Below are 18,670 nucleotides of genomic sequence, written 5' to 3'. Positions count from 1 at the left end.
TGTGAAATGTTATTATGTTCAGTGTAAACTACCTTTACTCTTAAATAAAACATTATTGTGTTCTGAGTTAACCAATTTTACTTCTAAGTGAAATGTTATTATGTTAAGTGCAAACCAACTGTACCCGTAAGTGAAACAGTGTTAAGTTCGGTGTAAAGCACTGGCGAAATAAATAAATTCATACACATTAACCTTTAATCAAAGAAGCCTATATATGCACCTATGTTTGTGTATATGCCCGGTTGAACAGAACAACATAGAGCATATTAATAAGTGATATGTTACAGCCTTGACGTATCGTGGGGTAGGCCTATTTAGTTATTGGCCGAACAACCTAAGGAATCATCGGTTACATTTATGTAGTACATGTACGTGGCTCACCACACCGTCTTTTCTTATTTATCAATCAATCTCTTAACATACACGAGTGCCTTGCCAAACAAATATTAATCTGATGGAAATTTATTTATGACCCTGTGTACTCTTTACTGACGGGCAAACATGTGAAATGAAGAAGTGAAATTTACAACCTGGCTAAACGGAGAGATATTGAACTCGTAATTGGACTGGACCAGTCAGAAACCAATCCTATCTATACTCGTGTCTCTCCTGATCACGTGATCAACATTAACTCTCATAGTGTCCTTGCACAGTTGGTGAAACATTGCGAGATTTAAAAGATATGTCACTCACTGATGCATATAAAGCTATTTCTGCTGGAAAGAATGTTTTCATGAGAAACAACGAAAGCAGCCGTGGCAAAAGTTTTATTTTCAGATGCCGGCAGAAGACATAATATGGGGACGCAAGACGGTAGAACAGTCGTTGTGGAATGGACCCGATGTGTTACGTATACAACACTTGTTATGACAGTGACGATATGGGTTGTCACGGGCGTCGGACGTAGGTGTTTACAAATAGACACTTAGTAAATCTTTGTATTTCTTTAGCTTTTTTTTCAAAATGAAGCATTTCTTTCTGTTTAAGACAATTTAGAGACAGCTGCTTATAATGATGGGAAACGTGTTCAGCTCTGGCTGACATGGTGATACGTGCACTTACTGTTACGTAATGGTTTGTGAACACATGCTGAAAAACTATGACATTACAGACGAATATCATTTGAAGCTTCTTTTATAGGGTTATATTAATTTATTTACCAAATGTGTCTGGCGGACGAAAAGTCTCCGGGTTCCCGTGTACAATGTTCCCTTGTAATTAACACCATTCATTTTTCTTTACCTACTTGTAATTCAGCGTAAGCCATGGAGGAGTATAAACAGTTAGAAACAAAGGTAACCTGAAAAAGGGGCTCGATTTTATTGGTTACGTGTGACCATTGTGTATTCTTTCACACTGTCGTCCCCATTCCCGTTTTACTCTCAACACTGTAGCCTTTTGCACTGACCGACTTTTCAGTGGACATTCATCTATTCTGTTTTCCCGTTTCGTCCAATGCCAGTCACTTTTAACTTGTTTTATGTACATGAAGATGCAGTTATAATATATATAGGATCCTACCCTGAATTATGAATTGTATTGTTCTAACGGCAAAAAGCAGTTAGCTATATTAGTTTATTATTTATACATCAGTGAAATCCCAGTATTTCCTTCACTGATAAAAATGATATCTTCACTGGTTAAATATCACTTTATTACATTTTGTTATAACACTGCTGGCGACCTTGACCCATGACCCACGGCCGTGCACTTCCGCGCAATATATACTAGTAGTTCGCCAAAAAGAGAGATCGAAATTCTTCATGTGCTTAATTTACGTAAATACCTATATTGCATTAGCATTAAGCACCTTTGTAGAATGTATAATTACTTACAGACAGCGTTTAAAACTGTAAAAGGGTTTTGTGAGCGCGGACGTGAACAAACTTGTAGCGTGTATGAATAGAATCAGAAATACGACGAAGATGGCACATTGCTTATTTTTTTTCACGGATGCAACGGATAAACTGATACGCATTTATATACATGTAGAGAAAATGTCAGGATAGAATAGAATATTGCACAATGAAGGTTGGTTTAATGCGCCAGTCCACTTCGCTTTCGAACTTTTCACTCGAACAATAATAATGGTATTCAACCTTCACTGTGCAATATCCTCTATGTCAGAATTCTTGTTTTGTTGTGATGTGTAGCCAAGAGTTAACTAATATATATAAATCCCAACCTTAATTGTGAATTGAATTGTCTTGTGCGCTTTGGCGGATGTTTCCTATAAAATTCACTGTGATAATCTGGTAACAATTGCCAAAAAAAAAAACAAAAACAGAAGTAGTGGATAAGAAACATACGCCTTAATTCGTTATCGAATAAATGCATAAGCACAGGAATTTCTCAACAACATCATTAAATAAGGTAATGTCATTCCAAACACTAGCCTGTATTTTTTCCTTTCTATAAACTCAGCTCCAAACTTTAACTTCTTGCCGAAGACAATCGATATTTTCGAAAATCGGACGAGTCCATTTAAGACCATGGAAGCAACAGCGAGGCATCCTGATGGGTCTCCCTTTATATACACAATGGTCTCATCTCCACCTGGCGGACCGTTCATCATCGACAGTGGTAAGCTCAGGTCATGTGAACTTTGTGCTTTCCGCTTATAAACTGGCGTTATTGTGACAAACACGATGAAATATTACTGTGCACTGAGCAGAATACTCTCGTCTTCTCTGAACAATCTTTGGCTCTTTTTTTGCAAAAATTCGTTTCAAGAGCTCTGCTCAGGAATTCAGAATTGCTACAGTTTCTTGATCACACGTGTTTTGAAAGCGGCTACGCTTCAATGTTTAAACCATTAAACTATATCTTACGTATTTTATGTGTGGTACCATTATATATATTTCATCATGTTTGAATTTGTTTATAAATCATAACTCTGTCACGACAGTATCGTATCAAATTGAAAACTGATCTTATCGGAATTTGAAACAAAGTCAATGAAAACAATGTGTTGTGAATTTGATATCGACAGGCCCCATTTCACAAAGACATCGTAGTGTAAGTTTATAGTAACCACAATAGCGACAACTTGTGTGAAGCATGTTAAGTTGATTGTAACTATACAATAGCAACAAGGTGTTTAATATGCTTTGTGGAACAGGACCATTTTTTACTGTGGGAATGTCACAATTTCAAACATTCATTCTGCCAATTTCCCCCAAGCCGTCTCATCTTTTTCAGTTACTGGAGAAATTAGTTCACCTCCTAACCCGAGGTTTGACTACGAGAACATCTCCCAGTACGTCCTCGATGTCACCGTGGACGACGGCAATCTGACGGCTACGGAGACGCTAACGGTGAACGTCATTGACGTCAATGAGAAGCCCACGTTTGATAATTTGCCAGGCTTGGTGTACCTGCCGGAGGACACCTTACCCACCTACGTTATATACAATCTGTTGTCTACAGACCCAGAAGGAGACAAAGTCACGTACAGCCTGATATCACCCATCAACGCTCCATTTGACGTTTTTCCGTCAGGTAAGATGAAAATGAATTTATTTATTTATTTATTTGATTGGTGTTTTACGCCGATCTCGAGAATATTTGACTTATACGACGGCGACCAGCATTATGATAAGCAAAAAAAAAAACGGGCAGAAAACCCACGGCCATTTAGAAGTCATGTAGGCAGAAGTCACATGAATGATTATTCAGTTGAATACACTGAATAATTTTCACTTCTATGCATGTATGAAACTATATTAGAAAATCAATCGACCTACCAATCAGCCAATCCATGGAGTGGGCCGTGGTCAAGCGGCCCTTGGCATTTGCTTGGATCCTGTCAGTCCTGTGTTGGACGGAGTTGGAGTTCCCTCAACACACGTTGTCAATCTTTGTAGGGCCTTGATGACAATAAGCTCGTGTTGCCGTGTGCGCTGTCAAACGATCCTTGAAGACCACTTGTCATCGACCAGAATGATCTGCATGTCCTGCACCACCAATATTATTCGTCTTTTGTCCTCATTTTTTCTCACCAGGTGTGATTACGTTACAAACCAATCCGGGTTTGGATTACGAAACGAAAAATGTGTACCGCCTTGCGTTGGAGGTAAAGGACAAAGAGCTGTACTCCACCCAGGTTCTTACAATCATTGTGGAGGATGTTAACGAACCGCCAAAAATCCTCAATATGGGTGTGACGCTGACGCTGCCCAGAGGAACGCTAGGTCCAATCTATTACGTCCAGGCGTTCGACGAGGATCGCAATGAACAGTTGATGTACACGTTTACGTCTGTGCCTCCGTCAGAGTTTGGAGATCCATTCGTTCTGAACCCAGCAACTGGTGACTATGTTTTTAAATACATACAGAGCTGTGCTATAAAGCAAGCAATTAACTTCACTCAGTCACGAAGCAAGCCCATAAACTAAATAACTTCTATTCTTACACCCTCACTTCTTTTTTTTAAAGAAATCTTTCTGTGTTTATATGTTTGTCATCAATTATCAAATTGACGATCCCTTTGAAGGTAATCAACTCTCTGGACTCGTTGGCTCCTTGTAATGAAAACTTTGATATAAGTTTATACGTTTCTTATGCAAAGTGCAAACTCTGAACAGCGTTGTATACTCTAATGGTGATCTCAGTATAACTTTGAGACGTCCTTGTTTTAGGTGAGTTAGTGGTGCACAACCCCACGGGCCTCGATCCGTCGGTCACCAACCTCTACACCATCAATGTCACCGTCATGGACAAGGAGGGCTTCACGGACTCGGGATTGCTCACCATCAGGATCGTGGATATCACCGATGTCCCGGAGATCTGGAATCTTCCACTGACGGTTTTTGTAAAGGAGACGGAAAAATATGGTCTGAAGATCTTCCACGCGAGGACTATAGACATGATCAACGGAACCCTGATCTACAACATGACTGTGTCGCCGGATGATCGGAAGTTTAGGATTACCTACAAAGGTATACTGGGCACTCTGGTTACCTCCAACCGGAAATTTAGTCGTCATAGTGTATGTATACTGAAGAAAAACTTGTACATAGGGTTAAAATGAAAACACAACCTCAAAAACGCACGTTTTGGTGACCCACATTGCATCACCTGCCAGGTGTCATGAGCAGAGCGCGAGCTGCACCTGTGTGACACGCGTCAATCAAGTGTCGTCTGGAGAAATTGTCTCTAGTGTCAGAGAAACCCTTCTGCCAGATAGGCACAAGTTTTGCTGAATCAAGATGGTTTTCTCTGCGGCGGACAAGGAATTGATCACCTTTTCAAGTAAAACAAGGTAGAGCATCATTTTGAAATGTCCGAAACATGCGTTTTTGATTCTATTTTGATTTTGGTCCCATGAACAGAAATCTTAAAGGATGAAAATAAAATTTGGTCTGTATACTTATGGCATAATGGCTTTTGAGTGTAAATTTTTAGAAGCTGACGTAAGAGGGTTTCGGAGATATTGAGTGTCAAAGTACGGCCCATTTTGTATGCCCACTTGATATAGAATGCGCCAAAATACTTGGGGATGGGATTTTTAACTAATGATTTAAAAGAAAAGTGAGTGAGTGCTTGAGGCTTAACGTCGTACTTAACAATTTTTATGTCATATAGTATCATCAGACCAAATGTATACGTGCATCGGTACCATGTTATGCCCTATAACAACATGTGCGTTGTATACAGCTGGATATTTTATAACCGGTAACCGTTAGACTGCATGTTCCTTATACAAAGCACTATGTAGATCCTGTCGAGTTGGCAGTCTTTGTCCTAAATAAACGCGAATCTTTTAACATAGTTATATACAATCTAACATTCTGTAACCGCTCAAACTGACTGGATTGCACGTTCTTTTTTTTCTTTACCCAGAGGGCGAAGTTTGGTACATTGACAATCCAAACTTTGACTTTGAGAAGATATCTTCCTACGAGATATCTGTGACGGTTAGCAATGGGAAGAAGGTTAGTCAAGCGAAGAGTATTTACGTCAACATCAAAGATGTTAACGAACCACCGAATCTGGACAATCTGCCCGCCTTTCTGAATTTGAAGGAGGACTTTGTCAAAGCCGGCACAATTTTCAAGGTATTATTACAAGGTCACTTATGTAATATTATTCGTAGCATAACTCATATACCGTAGTTCAAAGTAGGCTAAATCGCAGATATTGAGAAAAACATTGCACCAAACTGAGGCGATAACGATAACCTAGTGTTGCGGTCCAAGAGATTATACCTTGGGTCTTGTATGCTGTATTTAACCATTACAGGTATCAGGATCGGATCAGGATGCCGGCTCTAGTATCACCTATAATATGACAGTACATCCTTCTGACGGCAACTCCAAGTTTACGCTGGATCCCATAAGTATACTTGCCAATATAACAAACTTCATTACCACCCCCACCCCACCCCCCCAAGAAAAGATACAAATTTTAGAAACATTACTCCAACAGAGTTTATACAATACATTATACATGGATAGCTCGTGCATGAATCCAGTTGATCAACCTGGGGTGTAGGCCTTTTTTCTCGCTGGCCCTTTTCCCCAGGGCACATTCTCCATGGGCCCTTTCCCCGGGGCACATTCCCCATGGGCCCTTTTCCCCACTGGCCTTTTTCCCCATAGGTCATTTCCTCAAAAATTTGTTTTACAACACAGTTTTACAACAATACCCATTTTTTATTATATTTCAAATCACATAGTAGTGCATGTTTTCTAATTGATTTGTATCTATAGTGGAGAAAGGGCCTATGGGGGAAAAGGCCAGTGGGGAAAAGGGCCAATGGGGAATATGCCCTGGGGAAATGGCCTATGGGGGAAAAGGGCCAGTGGGGAAAAAGGCTGGATCCCGATCAAATTGAGCATTTTCCCATTTAGTCCTAAAACATGTTTATTTGTGAATTTGCGTAAATATAGAGTAATTTAGTTGCATTAATTTTACTTAAACATATTTACGTCTACGATTAAATAAAACGAAACTTAACATGTGCATTTATGTCTATCATTAAAATTATCGGAGTACAACCAGTCATGAAGTCCTTCGAATTACGATGTCGAGTTGCAACGGTTTCCTCATGGTTCTGCCCAGTTTCCCCCAACCAAAAATCTGATCGGCATCACACAGGTGAAATACTTTTATGTGTGGCTTAAAACAACCATCAGATAAATGATTTTTGCTATATTATCAGTATGAAAACGACTAACCTAATTCTGGACACCTTTTCAACCACCACTGCGACCAATATTTTGAAAAATTCCAAGAGAACTATAAGATGTAGTGAAATAATTTCACAGTTTTGTAAAGCTTGCGTCCTCAGTGACAGAAATCAACTATTTTTGCTGCTATTTTCATAATAATTCCTTGTATAAATTCCACTGAAAAGTGCTTTAGATGTCGAAAAACTTGAAGATCTACAGTGCGTAAACTATGTCTGCTTCAGCCGGAGAAGTTTCCGTGGCGTCAAATCCAAACTTTGATTACGAGAGAGCCAAATTATACATGCTTATGATAAAAGCATTCGATGGGGAACTGTTAAGCGGAACTGGGATTCTGAGAGTGAAGATTCTGAACGTGAATGAAGCTCCAAGACTTCCATCTTCGGCAGTGACACTTGAGATGAACGAGGAAGAGGTAATGGACACTCTGGAAACTAAAACGCCGCGTTAACACTTAAAGAGTTCGAGGAGTAACCACACTCCCAAAATGTTGCACCGAATGCTTACAGCTGTTACTCTATAACTTTATAACTGTTACTTTATAACCACTTACAAGCGGAGCATAACTAACCAGTTTAACCAGTCGACTATACTCAGCTCTCTGTAAAATCAGTCATAGTTGATACCATAATTGTCTTCAGTTAGTGAAACGTAACACCACAAGCTCTACACATTGATGTGTTGAACGTTCGTACTGTTGCTCAGAAAATGCAGTCAGAATATGTTTTCTAATTCATAATGTTATACTCCATAAGCCTGGTTTCGATACCAAGAACGCATTTGCCTTGGCTGCATCAATAATGGGTTTTACAGACAACTGAATATAGACAATTGGCTGAAAGAAACAGGTTGTATGCAGTTAGTCCGCGACCCATGTGTTAATGCAGCTCTTTAGTTTGAAGAGTGAATGATTTGCCTCAGTAAACATACACGGGTATTAAATACACATTTTGTTTTTAACTCCCTTTGTTCCTGTTTGTATTTTATGCTTCCATGTATATTTCAAGAAACTCGAGCGTACTATTAACTTCACCAAGGTGCAGACTAATTGCATATGTTTTTTATGTTCTGAAGTTCTTATACTCAACTGGGGCCTTAGGAAAACTGTATATTCTAAAGTCAATTATACGCTACAAGAAGAAAGCTGAGAAGCTTTTTCCCCCCTTTTATATGTTATGCTATGTCATGTACTTCATATTAAGAAGTAAAACCAAGCGTTTCATCTATGCTTTAAGCATTAATTCCTGATAAATTCCGTGATTTAAAACGGCAGCCCAGCAGCGAAATCTGAACTCCCATCCCATCACCTAGTTGGTTATAACTAGCCAGTCCAGATATCATGTTGTCGTTGCTTCAGTCGAACACACTTCATAAATTTCCATCCGTCTTATTGCTTTACCTGGTTTTGACCTTTTATTGCTTATAGCCAGTTGGTTACCACTTACCCTGGAACTGTACAGCTCAAGACGAAGACGATAAGGAAGTATTATCGTACAACCTGGCACCCACTGTAGACCGTCAGTTTTTCACCCTAGACACAAGGAACGGATGTGCCCTGGTCCTCGCACAGACCATTGACAGTGAAGACCCAGCAGCCCCTGAATCCCTTATTCTGAGTAACCATTCCTCACTATACGCCATTTCTATCATTATACAACAAAGGAGGTGATATTTTTGGAGTTTTAAATGATCCATGTCCATTATAAAATGTCTGTTAGCAACTATACGCTAAAGGTTTGAACACAGTATTGTCTTTGGCCAAACACCAATCCAATAGATTTTAGTGGTGATCCACATTTGGATCGAATTTCACGAAATTTTTAAACGATTCTTCACCATCACGAAGTACCCCATAATTGTAATCCCTTTGTCTGTAGTTCGGGAATTGAACATTTCGCATTGGCAGTAGCTTGCGCTCTTAGAAAGCCTGTTAGCTGTTTCCTAGCTTGCATGTAGCTGATTCTTTTAGTCCAATCATGGCATCTGTAACTTAGCATAAACTTTATCTTTACAGATACCTGTAGAGTAGAAACAGGTGATTCTCTATTCAGATTCTCCATATAGAATGCATACCGTAACTGTGTCTTATGTGTTAAATATAGTAACGGGCTATCTGCGTTTCAGTTAACGGTTTGCGTAGTTATATGTGATGTATATGTCACTTAACGTGCTATCTCTATTTTATTAGATGCTGTCCTATGTATATTCTGTTATACAATACACATCGTGTTATCTGTGACTGTGTTTCAGGGGTTACAGTGACGGACTCTGGGGGCATGGTCGCAGCAGTGTCGGTGATAGTTAACGTACTTGAGGTAAACGACCACGCCCCTGTCTTCTCTCCGGACAACTACCTGGTTCATATCATCGAAAACGAAGACGTGGATGCCCCAGTGGTCAGTTTGAACGTCACGGACGGGGACAGCGGACTGGATGGCGATGTTATATTCAACATCACCACTCCAGAGGGAAGAGACTACTTCGACGTTTCACTAGATGGGGAAGTTACGTTAGCGTCCCATTTAGATCGAGAGGATGTGAGCGTTGTCGCGTTTGACGTTGTGGCGTCAGATCGCGGCTCTCCGCCTTTGTCAGCAACGGCGTCGGTCACGGTGGTCATTTTAGATGAAAACGATAATCGACCTGTATTCCTAAAGTCGTTTTATGATTTTGAAGCCCGGTATGATTCCGCTAAGGGTACCATGGTTGGATTGGTCTCAGCCATCGACACAGATAAACGTAAGTTTGCTGTAAATGGCACATTACCATCTTAGCTGTTACTGAAAGACTTCCGGATGATTTGAATCACTTCCTTTAGTGGCCATTTTGCTAGAAGTATTGGCTCTGTTTCCGTCATACCATGATCTCTTTCTTTTATTTATTTGGTTTATTTATTTGATTGGTGTTTTACGCCGTACTCAAGAATATTTCACTTATACGACGGCAGTCAGCGTTACGGTGGGTGGAAATCGGGCAGGGCCCGGGGGAAACCCACGACCATCCGCAGGTTGTTGACAGACCTTCCCACTTACGGCCGGAGAGGAAGCCAGCATGAGCTAGACTTGAACTCACAGCGACCGCATTGGTGAGAGACTTCTGGGTCATTACGCCTGGGTCATTACGTCTTTCTTTTATACTTTATCCCCTGGATTCTAATAACTGTAAAATCACCCACATACTCACTAACAAAATTGCCATTCGCCACTGACACATAACACAGCAAGCTCTAGGAATTGATGTTGAGTGTCTCTATAATTGCAAAGAAAATACAGTTGGAGGAATTTTCTAATAATTTTGAATTCCTTGACTTTGACTTTGAGACCAAACTTCATTGCCTTGAGGTACCTCATATTTATACATGTGTGAGCGCGCTAGCGCAGCGTAACCTGAGGATGGTCGTGGGTTTCTCCCGAGCTTTGCACGTTTTCCTCCCACCATAATGCTGGCCACCGTCGTATAAGTGAAATATTCTTGAGTACGGCGTAAAACACCAAATAAATAAATAAATAAATCAAACACAAGAGAAATTACCATATTCATAGTTTTGAAATGATGTCAGAGTTGCTCTGAGCCAATCATCAGCACACTATTTAGTCACGTGACTAGAGTATGGAGGCCAAAATAAAACCAAACTTAACCGAGGCGAGATAGGTCTTGAATAAGAGTTTGGCATAAATAATGAAAAACTATACATTTTAGGTTTCATACCTTTTTTTCTGGAAAAGTAATCAGAATGAGCGTAAACTTCAAATATGATAGTTTCATTGACCTGCAGTACTTTAAACTTTAGCAATCGGCAAAAATCAGCATTTCGCGCAGTTAACTCCATGTTATTTATCATATCCTGCTTGCTAAGAGGAACCCGGATGCTCAAAGTTATGAATGTGCATACCAGTATAACATTTACTTTGAGCATTATGTGCCGCTTCATTGACTAAGAAATCCATACCACGAAAAGCATATATGTCTTGTCCTGCGCACTGGCGGCATTGTCCTCGTATAAATTTTTCTTACCTTTGGTATATAGATAGGGGGGCCCGCTTCTACAAAGCTGCCGTAACACTACGCCAAGCGCCTTTACCTCAGTGACCTTCCTCTTCACTATATGTTGTCATGGAAGTTACACCAGGCGCAGTTTGCTACTGCCTTGTAGAACAGGCCCAAGTTGATTATTTCTTGGAGCCAGTCATTACATTTGGAATTGGTTCTACCAGGAAGATTATTGTTTCTCTCCGTTTCAGCCAGCAAGATCCTGGAGTATTCCATCCTTGGGATTTCTCACGAGTTTGAGATCGGTTCTGTGTCAGGTGTCATCCAAACCAAACAGAAGCTGATCTCTAATCTGCGCTATCTACTCTATGTACAGGCTCAGGACACAGGGTTTCCACCAGAAGTGTCGGAGTACGGCTTATTTATACGTAGTTTACTTAGTTTACTTCAAAAACACCACTAGATTACCTATCAACCAGAAGAGTGAAACACTGTCGGTGTCTCATGAATACATAAATTTAGGCCTTGAAGCAGACATTCGTATACCAGTCATCAAACCGTAATGGATGTTCCGGGTCAATACTAACAAGACTAATTTTCAATACAAAGTTTAAAAAAGAACTAAGAAAGAACAAAAAATAATAATAAATGGGGGCGGATTCATAAAAAGAGAAGAAGGCATAAGTTTTCATTGATTCCGGAAAGACGCAAGAGAAGTTAACAACTGAAAATGTGATTAAAATGAAAAATATGAAATGCAGTGAAAGTATGTATATACGTAGAGCTTTCGCTATCGGGTTGATATGCAGAGAACAGATTTGCTTTGATAGAGGAACTGAGATGAAATGTAGATAAACGTGATCAGTTGTGTTGAATGTCCTGTATTTACACGAAGGATAAACGAAATGTTTGCTAATAACCCCAATATTCTATTGATAAAAATGATATCCGAAAATATTCGAAAAGAACGATATCTTTACGCAATATAACGAAGATATAACTATTAAATCGCAAAGAAAAGTGAGAAAAGAGTATAGACTCCGTTTCTCAAATTCGGGTGCTCTGTGAATTTGTGCTAAGTACATTTGGTAAACTGTCATACCTTGGTGTCAAACATTCCACTAAAATCATATTTATACACTGTATTCCACAGAGCAGTTGGAGTGCGGATTGACACATACGTCTGTGAAGAGTCTCTAGTGAAGATGGACGTCTACCGACAACCATCTTTCTTCGACGCTTCCGGCAAGGCTCAGTTCACGTCAGCGATGGCTGGGCTTTTCCCCGGATTTGTGGCGAGAGTTGGTGAGGTTAGAGCCGGATCTACACAGTAAGAACCTTCTCACAGCTTGTATTAAACTGTAGTCACATATTTTAAGGTATACTATTCTAAAATCAAACCGCGTCCAAGTTGCTGAAATATTTCATTGGTCATTCATAAGCTCATATATTTCGTTGTTCATTCTTAAGCCCATATATTTCGTAGTTCATTCGTAAGCCCATATATTTCGTTGTAGATTCATGAGCACATTCTTTTGATATAAAAAAATCCTGAACAAATTAATATTTTTCAAGATCTATTTTTAAGATTGTGTGAGTATCATTTTTAATTCCTCTATTTTTGGAAGAAGCTGTAATTTGCTGCGCATGCATGGGTGGCATATTCCATACTCCTTACAGCGCATGCGCCGCTCTCTACGTTCGCTTTCCATCACTGTCACCACTAGGCTAGCCTGACCTTGGGAGCCTGTGCAGCGCACGATGGTTTGTTTAGACCTAGCCTAACCATTAATCAGCATTCGTATATAAAATTGTTTCAGATATGCGTTAGTATCGTTTTGTGTAGGCCTATACTTTAGAGTAAGAGAATGCATGTGTCTCAAGTATAATAGAAATAAAGGTTGAGACAGAGCTTTTCTGACATCACTTTCTGCCTCATCACCGTGACCCCAATGACCTCGGCGTTGTTGTGTGGCGGTGTATTGTGGTATTGTGGCGGCAGTGACATTAAGTGAACGTAGTGAGCAGCAATGCGCTGTAAGGAGTATGGATATATTCTTCAGAGAGTCATAATCTTTGGGGTTCTTTGGGGTGATAACGATACAAAACGTCTTTAACTTTATACGGTGAACAAGTTAAGTGTTGGTTTACGCTTTGTTCTTTTGGTGTGATAACCATACCAAAGCGTCTTTAACTTTATACGGTGAACAAGTGAAGTGTTGGTTTACGTTTTGTTTTTTTGGGGTGATAACCATACCAAAGCGTTTTGAACTTTATAAAGTGAACAAATGAAGTGTTGGTTTACGTTTTGTTTTTTTGGGGTGATAACCATACCAAAGCGTTTTGAACTTTATAAAGTGAACAAATGGAGTGTTGGTTTACGTTTTGTTTTTTTGCGCTCATAACCATAACACAAGAACTTTAACTTTAAAAGAGGAACAAGTGAAGTATTGGTTTACGTGTTGAGAAACAACAGCACCGGAAGTTCTTCTACCATATACAACCAAAAGGACTTTGTGCCCGTTGAAGAAGTCATCCGCTGGACAACATATGGCGAGGAAGGAAATCCCGTAGCTTACTTATCATCCGGGCGATTCAACCAGTTCCCGGTCACCAAAGTGACGTGTGAATGTTGCGTGACCAGCGACCTCAACTGGTGGTTGGAGACGACAGAGGGTCAGGCGACAACTGGTATACTCTCCACCATCGCTGCTGGTCTGGCGTTGGCAGCCCTCTCGTGGCTTGGTATGCTTGCCGCAAGCCGGTGCAAAGATTTGTACGTACAACTCATTGTTATACTTAATTAATCTACGATAAAGCACCGATAATAGCAACGTAATAATCCATCGGAGTACATATTTGAAAGATAAGCCAAAAAAAAAAAAAGACATGTTCATTTTTTTTTGTGGGGGGGGGGGGGTATTTAGTTTTTTTAGTGGACAGGGGATAGACAAAAGCCACCGCGGACAAAAACCCTGCAACCAAAAGCCCTGTGGACATAAGCCATGTTTGCAATCATTAGAACCAATTCTTACTCGTTAAATCTCCATGTCTTCTAACCGTTTTTGACGATCTTAAAGAGATATATAGCTCTCAACGGCATACAGAATGCTTATCTGAAAGCTAAACAAGGCTATAATGGTAAACAGTTGCTGTACTGCACCTTTTGTTAGAATTTTTTTCCTATTCTAAGAACACAGATCTTATACACATATATATGTCAATCGTTCCTATCCCAGAAATATAATTTACACACTATAGCCTTATACTTCTAAAGAAAATTATTCATTCCAAATATTTGTAGCAGTGATGGTTTTAACCTCAGAAACCAAAATAAACAAAACATGCCTGTTTCGATCTTTCCGAGTGCAGATGTTTTTTTATTCTTTTTAAGAGTATTCAAAAACAGTATTTTTCCTGTGAACTATAATATAATTTGGTTTAAATTTCTAAATAATCAAAATTTTTAAATACATCTGTTACAGCGAACACATAAAATAGTAAGCTATAACCTGTACACCATGCTGAAATATTTCATCCAAACAAATTAAGTGTAGTGGTATGTAAAACAAACGTATATTTGCTCACGGAAAGCATTCGATAATATTATTTTAGAGACATCAAAGACAGTCAGCTGTTGAACCCCAGTGAGACTGGGATACGCTCTGATGACAAATTTTTAGATGGAAAACAAAGTCACACTGTATATGAATTTCCGTCAACAAATATTTGACATCATGTTTGTTAGACTGTCGGATATGTTTTGCCGGTTAATTAAGACGACGGGATTTTGTCTGCGGGGCTTCTGTCCTGGATTCGTCTTGGACACTGTAAATTAGTCGGCATTGAGGCTGGCCTTCTATAAGGAGATACCAGTGCAATGTTTACGCGTGGTAACACACATTCGTATGCCAATTGTCAACCATAACTTACATTATGAAAGACCACGACATAGACAGTAAAACCAGAAGAGCGACGACATTGCAGTTGTTGGCAAATGGTCACGAGTAACCGATACAGGACCGTACTATAAGCGAACTATAAGCATCGTTATATAAGCCACGTTAGAAAATGACCCAACTATAAGCGACGTTGCAGAGTAGAAACAATCATCACCACCCATCTGATTTCAGAAAAGGCTTCTACGAATTGATGGTCACAGTTACATAACAGTTATGTTCTTTCTTTCTTTCATCGCTGTAACATATAAGAAACCAGTATACTGCGAACATTCAAGAACTGCGTATTTACCTCACTAAACCATGTACGAATGATCACAGCCGAAGTTTTCGTCACATTTATTTATTTGATTGATGTTTTACGCCGTACTCAAGAATATTTCACTTATACGACGGCGGCCAGCATTTTGGTAGGAGGAAACCCACGACCATCCGCAGGTTGTTGACAGACCTTCCCACTTCCGGCCGGAGAGGAAGCCAACATGAGCTGGACTTGAACTCACAGCGACCACATTGGTGAGAGTCTCCTGGGTCATTACGCTGTGCTAGCGCGCTAAGCAACTGAGCCACTGAGCCCACCACCCCCCACCCCCGTTACATAATTAGGGTAATGTATAGATGTTGACATGTAACTTAATTGTTTCAGGATTGGGGGCGGTAAAGTTGCTCCACCAACCGGACGCTACGCCACAAAGCCCCCAGTGTCCACGAACAAACCGGGGTACGCAGACGGCGGTGACATGAAATGGTGGAAACTTCAACCTAAATCGGTGTTTGATGAAAATTCTCCTCTGGAAGAGAAATATCGGCCTCCTTCGCAAGGATCGGATATCTCCAAAGGGAGCGGAGTGAAGAACACGGATGTCCGGGCCGAGCTGACTGCCTCCGAGCAACCACCAGCTCGGAGTAAGTATATACAGCTTAGACATGCATGGGTGATGAGTGATAAATACAACGACCGTGTTTGGAACTACACCCATAGCTCTGAACATAGTGCCACGAACACTATCAAGAGATTTTTGGCAAGAAATCGGTCAGAGCAAACCGAATATTTGCCATTATTTTTAGAATAGAAAAAATAAATCCACAAAACATCCACGTGCTACCGTTCAAAATCGATAAAATTTATGTATCGGATCAAACATCACAACTTTTTCAAACATCAAAATCATTTTAACACTATAGATAATGCAGATACGAGATAGATAGTTACTGTAAGGCAATAATCTGAGCCATTCTTGGCACACAAAATTTGATTTCATCGGCGAGTGTCGGTATGTTTTCCCCTCAAAACCCTCTTCAACCACATCCCCAGAATATTTAAAAACAGAAATGCAATATTTGAACCTCCTTAACATCGCTGTACCATTTAAGAAACCAGTATTATGCGAACATTCAAGAACTGCTTATTTACCTCACTAAACCATGTACGAATGATCACAGCCGAAGTTTTCGTCACATTTATTTATTTGATTGATGTTTTACGCCGTGCTCAAGGATATTTCACTATAAACGACGGCGACGAGCATTTTGGTGGAAGGACACCGGACAGAACCCGGGAAAAACCAACGACCATCCGCAAGTTGCCGGAAGACTTTTCCACTTATGACCGAAGAGGAAGCCACCATGAGCTGGACTTGAACTAACACCGATCGCATTGGGGAGAGACTCCTGTGTCATTACTCCGCGGTGGCACACTAACTACTCGGCCACAAAGGCTCCAGTTATCGTCACAGAAAAGTTTTTACGTGCATTTTCACACAGATTGTTATTTGAATGTAATCTGAATGCCATTTCCGTCTATCCCGTTATTTCTGCTCTTGATTCATTGTGGAAAGTTTTAATACCATTAATATGCCAGCGGTCAGACAATGAACTCGGAGATTCATACATATTTGTCTTGTTATTTCAGGTATCCCCCCAGCAATGAGACCCAAGCCAGCTGGTGCTAGAGGCCTGTGGTTTTGAGCTATAACAATCTTATTTATTCCCTCCTATTTTTTGTTGGACTGGCCAGATTAACCCGCCAACACCTCTAACTGAATCGACAATTAAGACTGACGTGAACTCGATATTGCCCTTCAAATGGTGGAATTCAATAGGCCTACCATATTTCCGCTGCTGACGGTTAAATTATATATTTTCTGCTCTCCTCTTTTCAATCCATTCCTTCGTGAATTGTGACTCTTCCAGATGAGTCACCTTTGTACAGAAATTTTTTTCTTATTAGAAAGTTTTAATGTGTTACGGATATCTTGTCTTCGTTTGGCCCTCTTTGTCCTGAGAAGAGACATGACATATTCCACACCATTAGCGAAAGATAAATGTAAATTTGGTAGCTGCAGTTCAAGAAACATGCTCATCGTCTGCCTTAAAACCATGCAGTTAAACAGGCATTCGGCATGCATTCTTTTGAAGACGTCTGGAACTTAATTTCACCTTACCATAAGTTATGATACATCTGGGTTACCGTGTTGCAGAATAGCTTAGGAAATGACAGCTTTTGTCCATTGTCCACTATTGCTTTGAAAGGACCTGGTGTGGTAAGGCGGGGAATCTCCCAAGTGCAAGAAAGTGTGCACCTTAAGAAGCGAAACTGATTATAGCCGTGACTGACAGCTGTTTGCACAGGCCATTTTTTTAAATTCTGTTTTACTCTTCTTTTCCTGTTATGTGACAAGCATCCGACTTATAAAGCTCCAAACAATAACTGAAGCGATGTTTTGGTCAAAAAATCGAAAAAGGGCACGCTACTCCAGTCACACAGAAATACATTTTTTTTGCATTAGACACTATAGAGTGGGGATAGTCGCTGCACCACAATGATAACTTTCTGAAAATTCTTGAGCAATACACCAATCAATTACAAAATATATAACAAATGTAACTGTAAGCCTTATAGTCCCGCACCGCATTTTAATATTAATGACAGCTATACGATCACATGTGCTCTCGACAATTTATTTATTTATTTGATTGGTGTTTTACGCAATACTCAAGAATATTTCACTTACACGACTGCTCTCGACAAGGATTCACGTATGATTTCGCCATTCGTTGCCACACGTTTCGTAATACCATAGGGCCTACCTTATCCCATACCTTAACAATTAACCATCATAATTCATGATAACACTTATTTAACGACAAACGGCCTATATCTTTACTCACTCAAAAACATGCATCCAAAGAAAGAACAAAAGAACCACAAAGACTGGAACTCTTCCTTGAGGTGCAACCTGTTCTCCACTGTCAGTCCGTTACTTCACTGTACTAATAAGGCAAACTGTGACAAAACTGATTACATTATTAAGTTGTTCTGGGATTTTGAAATTCGCACTTTCTTACCGAACCTCTCAGGACCGGTTATTCTTCGCCTTACCGTACCAGATCCTTGGCTGAAGTTTGCAGCTTGCAATTTTTGAAAAACACGAGGGGAAAGGCCTATATACCATTTCCTGTAGCCGTTTTAAGGAGTAAAACACTTGTCGGTTATCCAACTCATTCCTTCAACTTAACAAATTTGACC

General features: G+C 40.0%; 1 protein-coding gene across 2 annotated transcripts; it reads left to right on the top strand.

Annotated features, from left to right (window-relative positions):
• The first annotated feature begins 664 nt into the window (after positions 1-664).
• Positions 665-17,566, top strand: LOC135468228 (protein dachsous-like). Of its 2 annotated transcripts, XM_064746360.1 has the most exons (15): positions 665-903; positions 2,425-2,583; positions 3,202-3,501; positions 4,005-4,310; positions 4,640-4,939; positions 5,844-6,058; positions 6,243-6,339; positions 7,417-7,607; positions 8,619-8,808; positions 9,443-9,931; positions 11,434-11,593; positions 12,336-12,512; positions 13,617-13,958; positions 15,788-16,047; positions 17,054-17,566. In XM_064746360.1, the coding sequence occupies exons 1-15, from the start codon at positions 798-800 to the stop codon at positions 17,107-17,109; spliced, it is 3,348 nt and encodes a 1,115-aa protein (XP_064602430.1). In that variant the 5' UTR covers positions 665-797; the 3' UTR covers positions 17,110-17,566. The 2 variants fall into 2 exon arrangements, with proteins under 2 accessions (XP_064602430.1, XP_064602431.1); XM_064746361.1 differs by lacking the exons at positions 15,788-16,047; positions 17,054-17,566 and having other exon boundaries at positions 13,600-13,778.
• Positions 17,567-18,670: the final 1,104 nt, after the last annotated feature.

This window comes from Liolophura sinensis, chromosome 6, assembly GCF_032854445.1.
Source record: "Liolophura sinensis isolate JHLJ2023 chromosome 6, CUHK_Ljap_v2, whole genome shotgun sequence".
Classification (NCBI taxonomy): Eukaryota; Metazoa; Mollusca; class Polyplacophora; order Chitonida; family Chitonidae; genus Liolophura; species Liolophura sinensis.
The sequence above is the reverse complement of the archived record's forward strand: the minus strand, read 5'-3'. Positions and strand labels throughout refer to the sequence as shown.

Coding starts and splice junctions, on each gene's coding strand:
- LOC135468228 (XM_064746360.1), top strand. CDS start 798: ATGGGGACGCAAGACGGTAGAACAGTCGTTGTGGAATGGACCCGATGT. Junction 4,940..5,843: donor GTTTAGGATTACCTACAAAG/GTATACTGGGCA, acceptor TTCTTTACCCAG/AGGGCGAAGTTTGGTACATT. Junction 12,513..13,616: donor GTTAGAGCCGGATCTACACA/GTAAGAACCTTC, acceptor TAACTTTAAAAG/AGGAACAAGTGAAGTATTGG.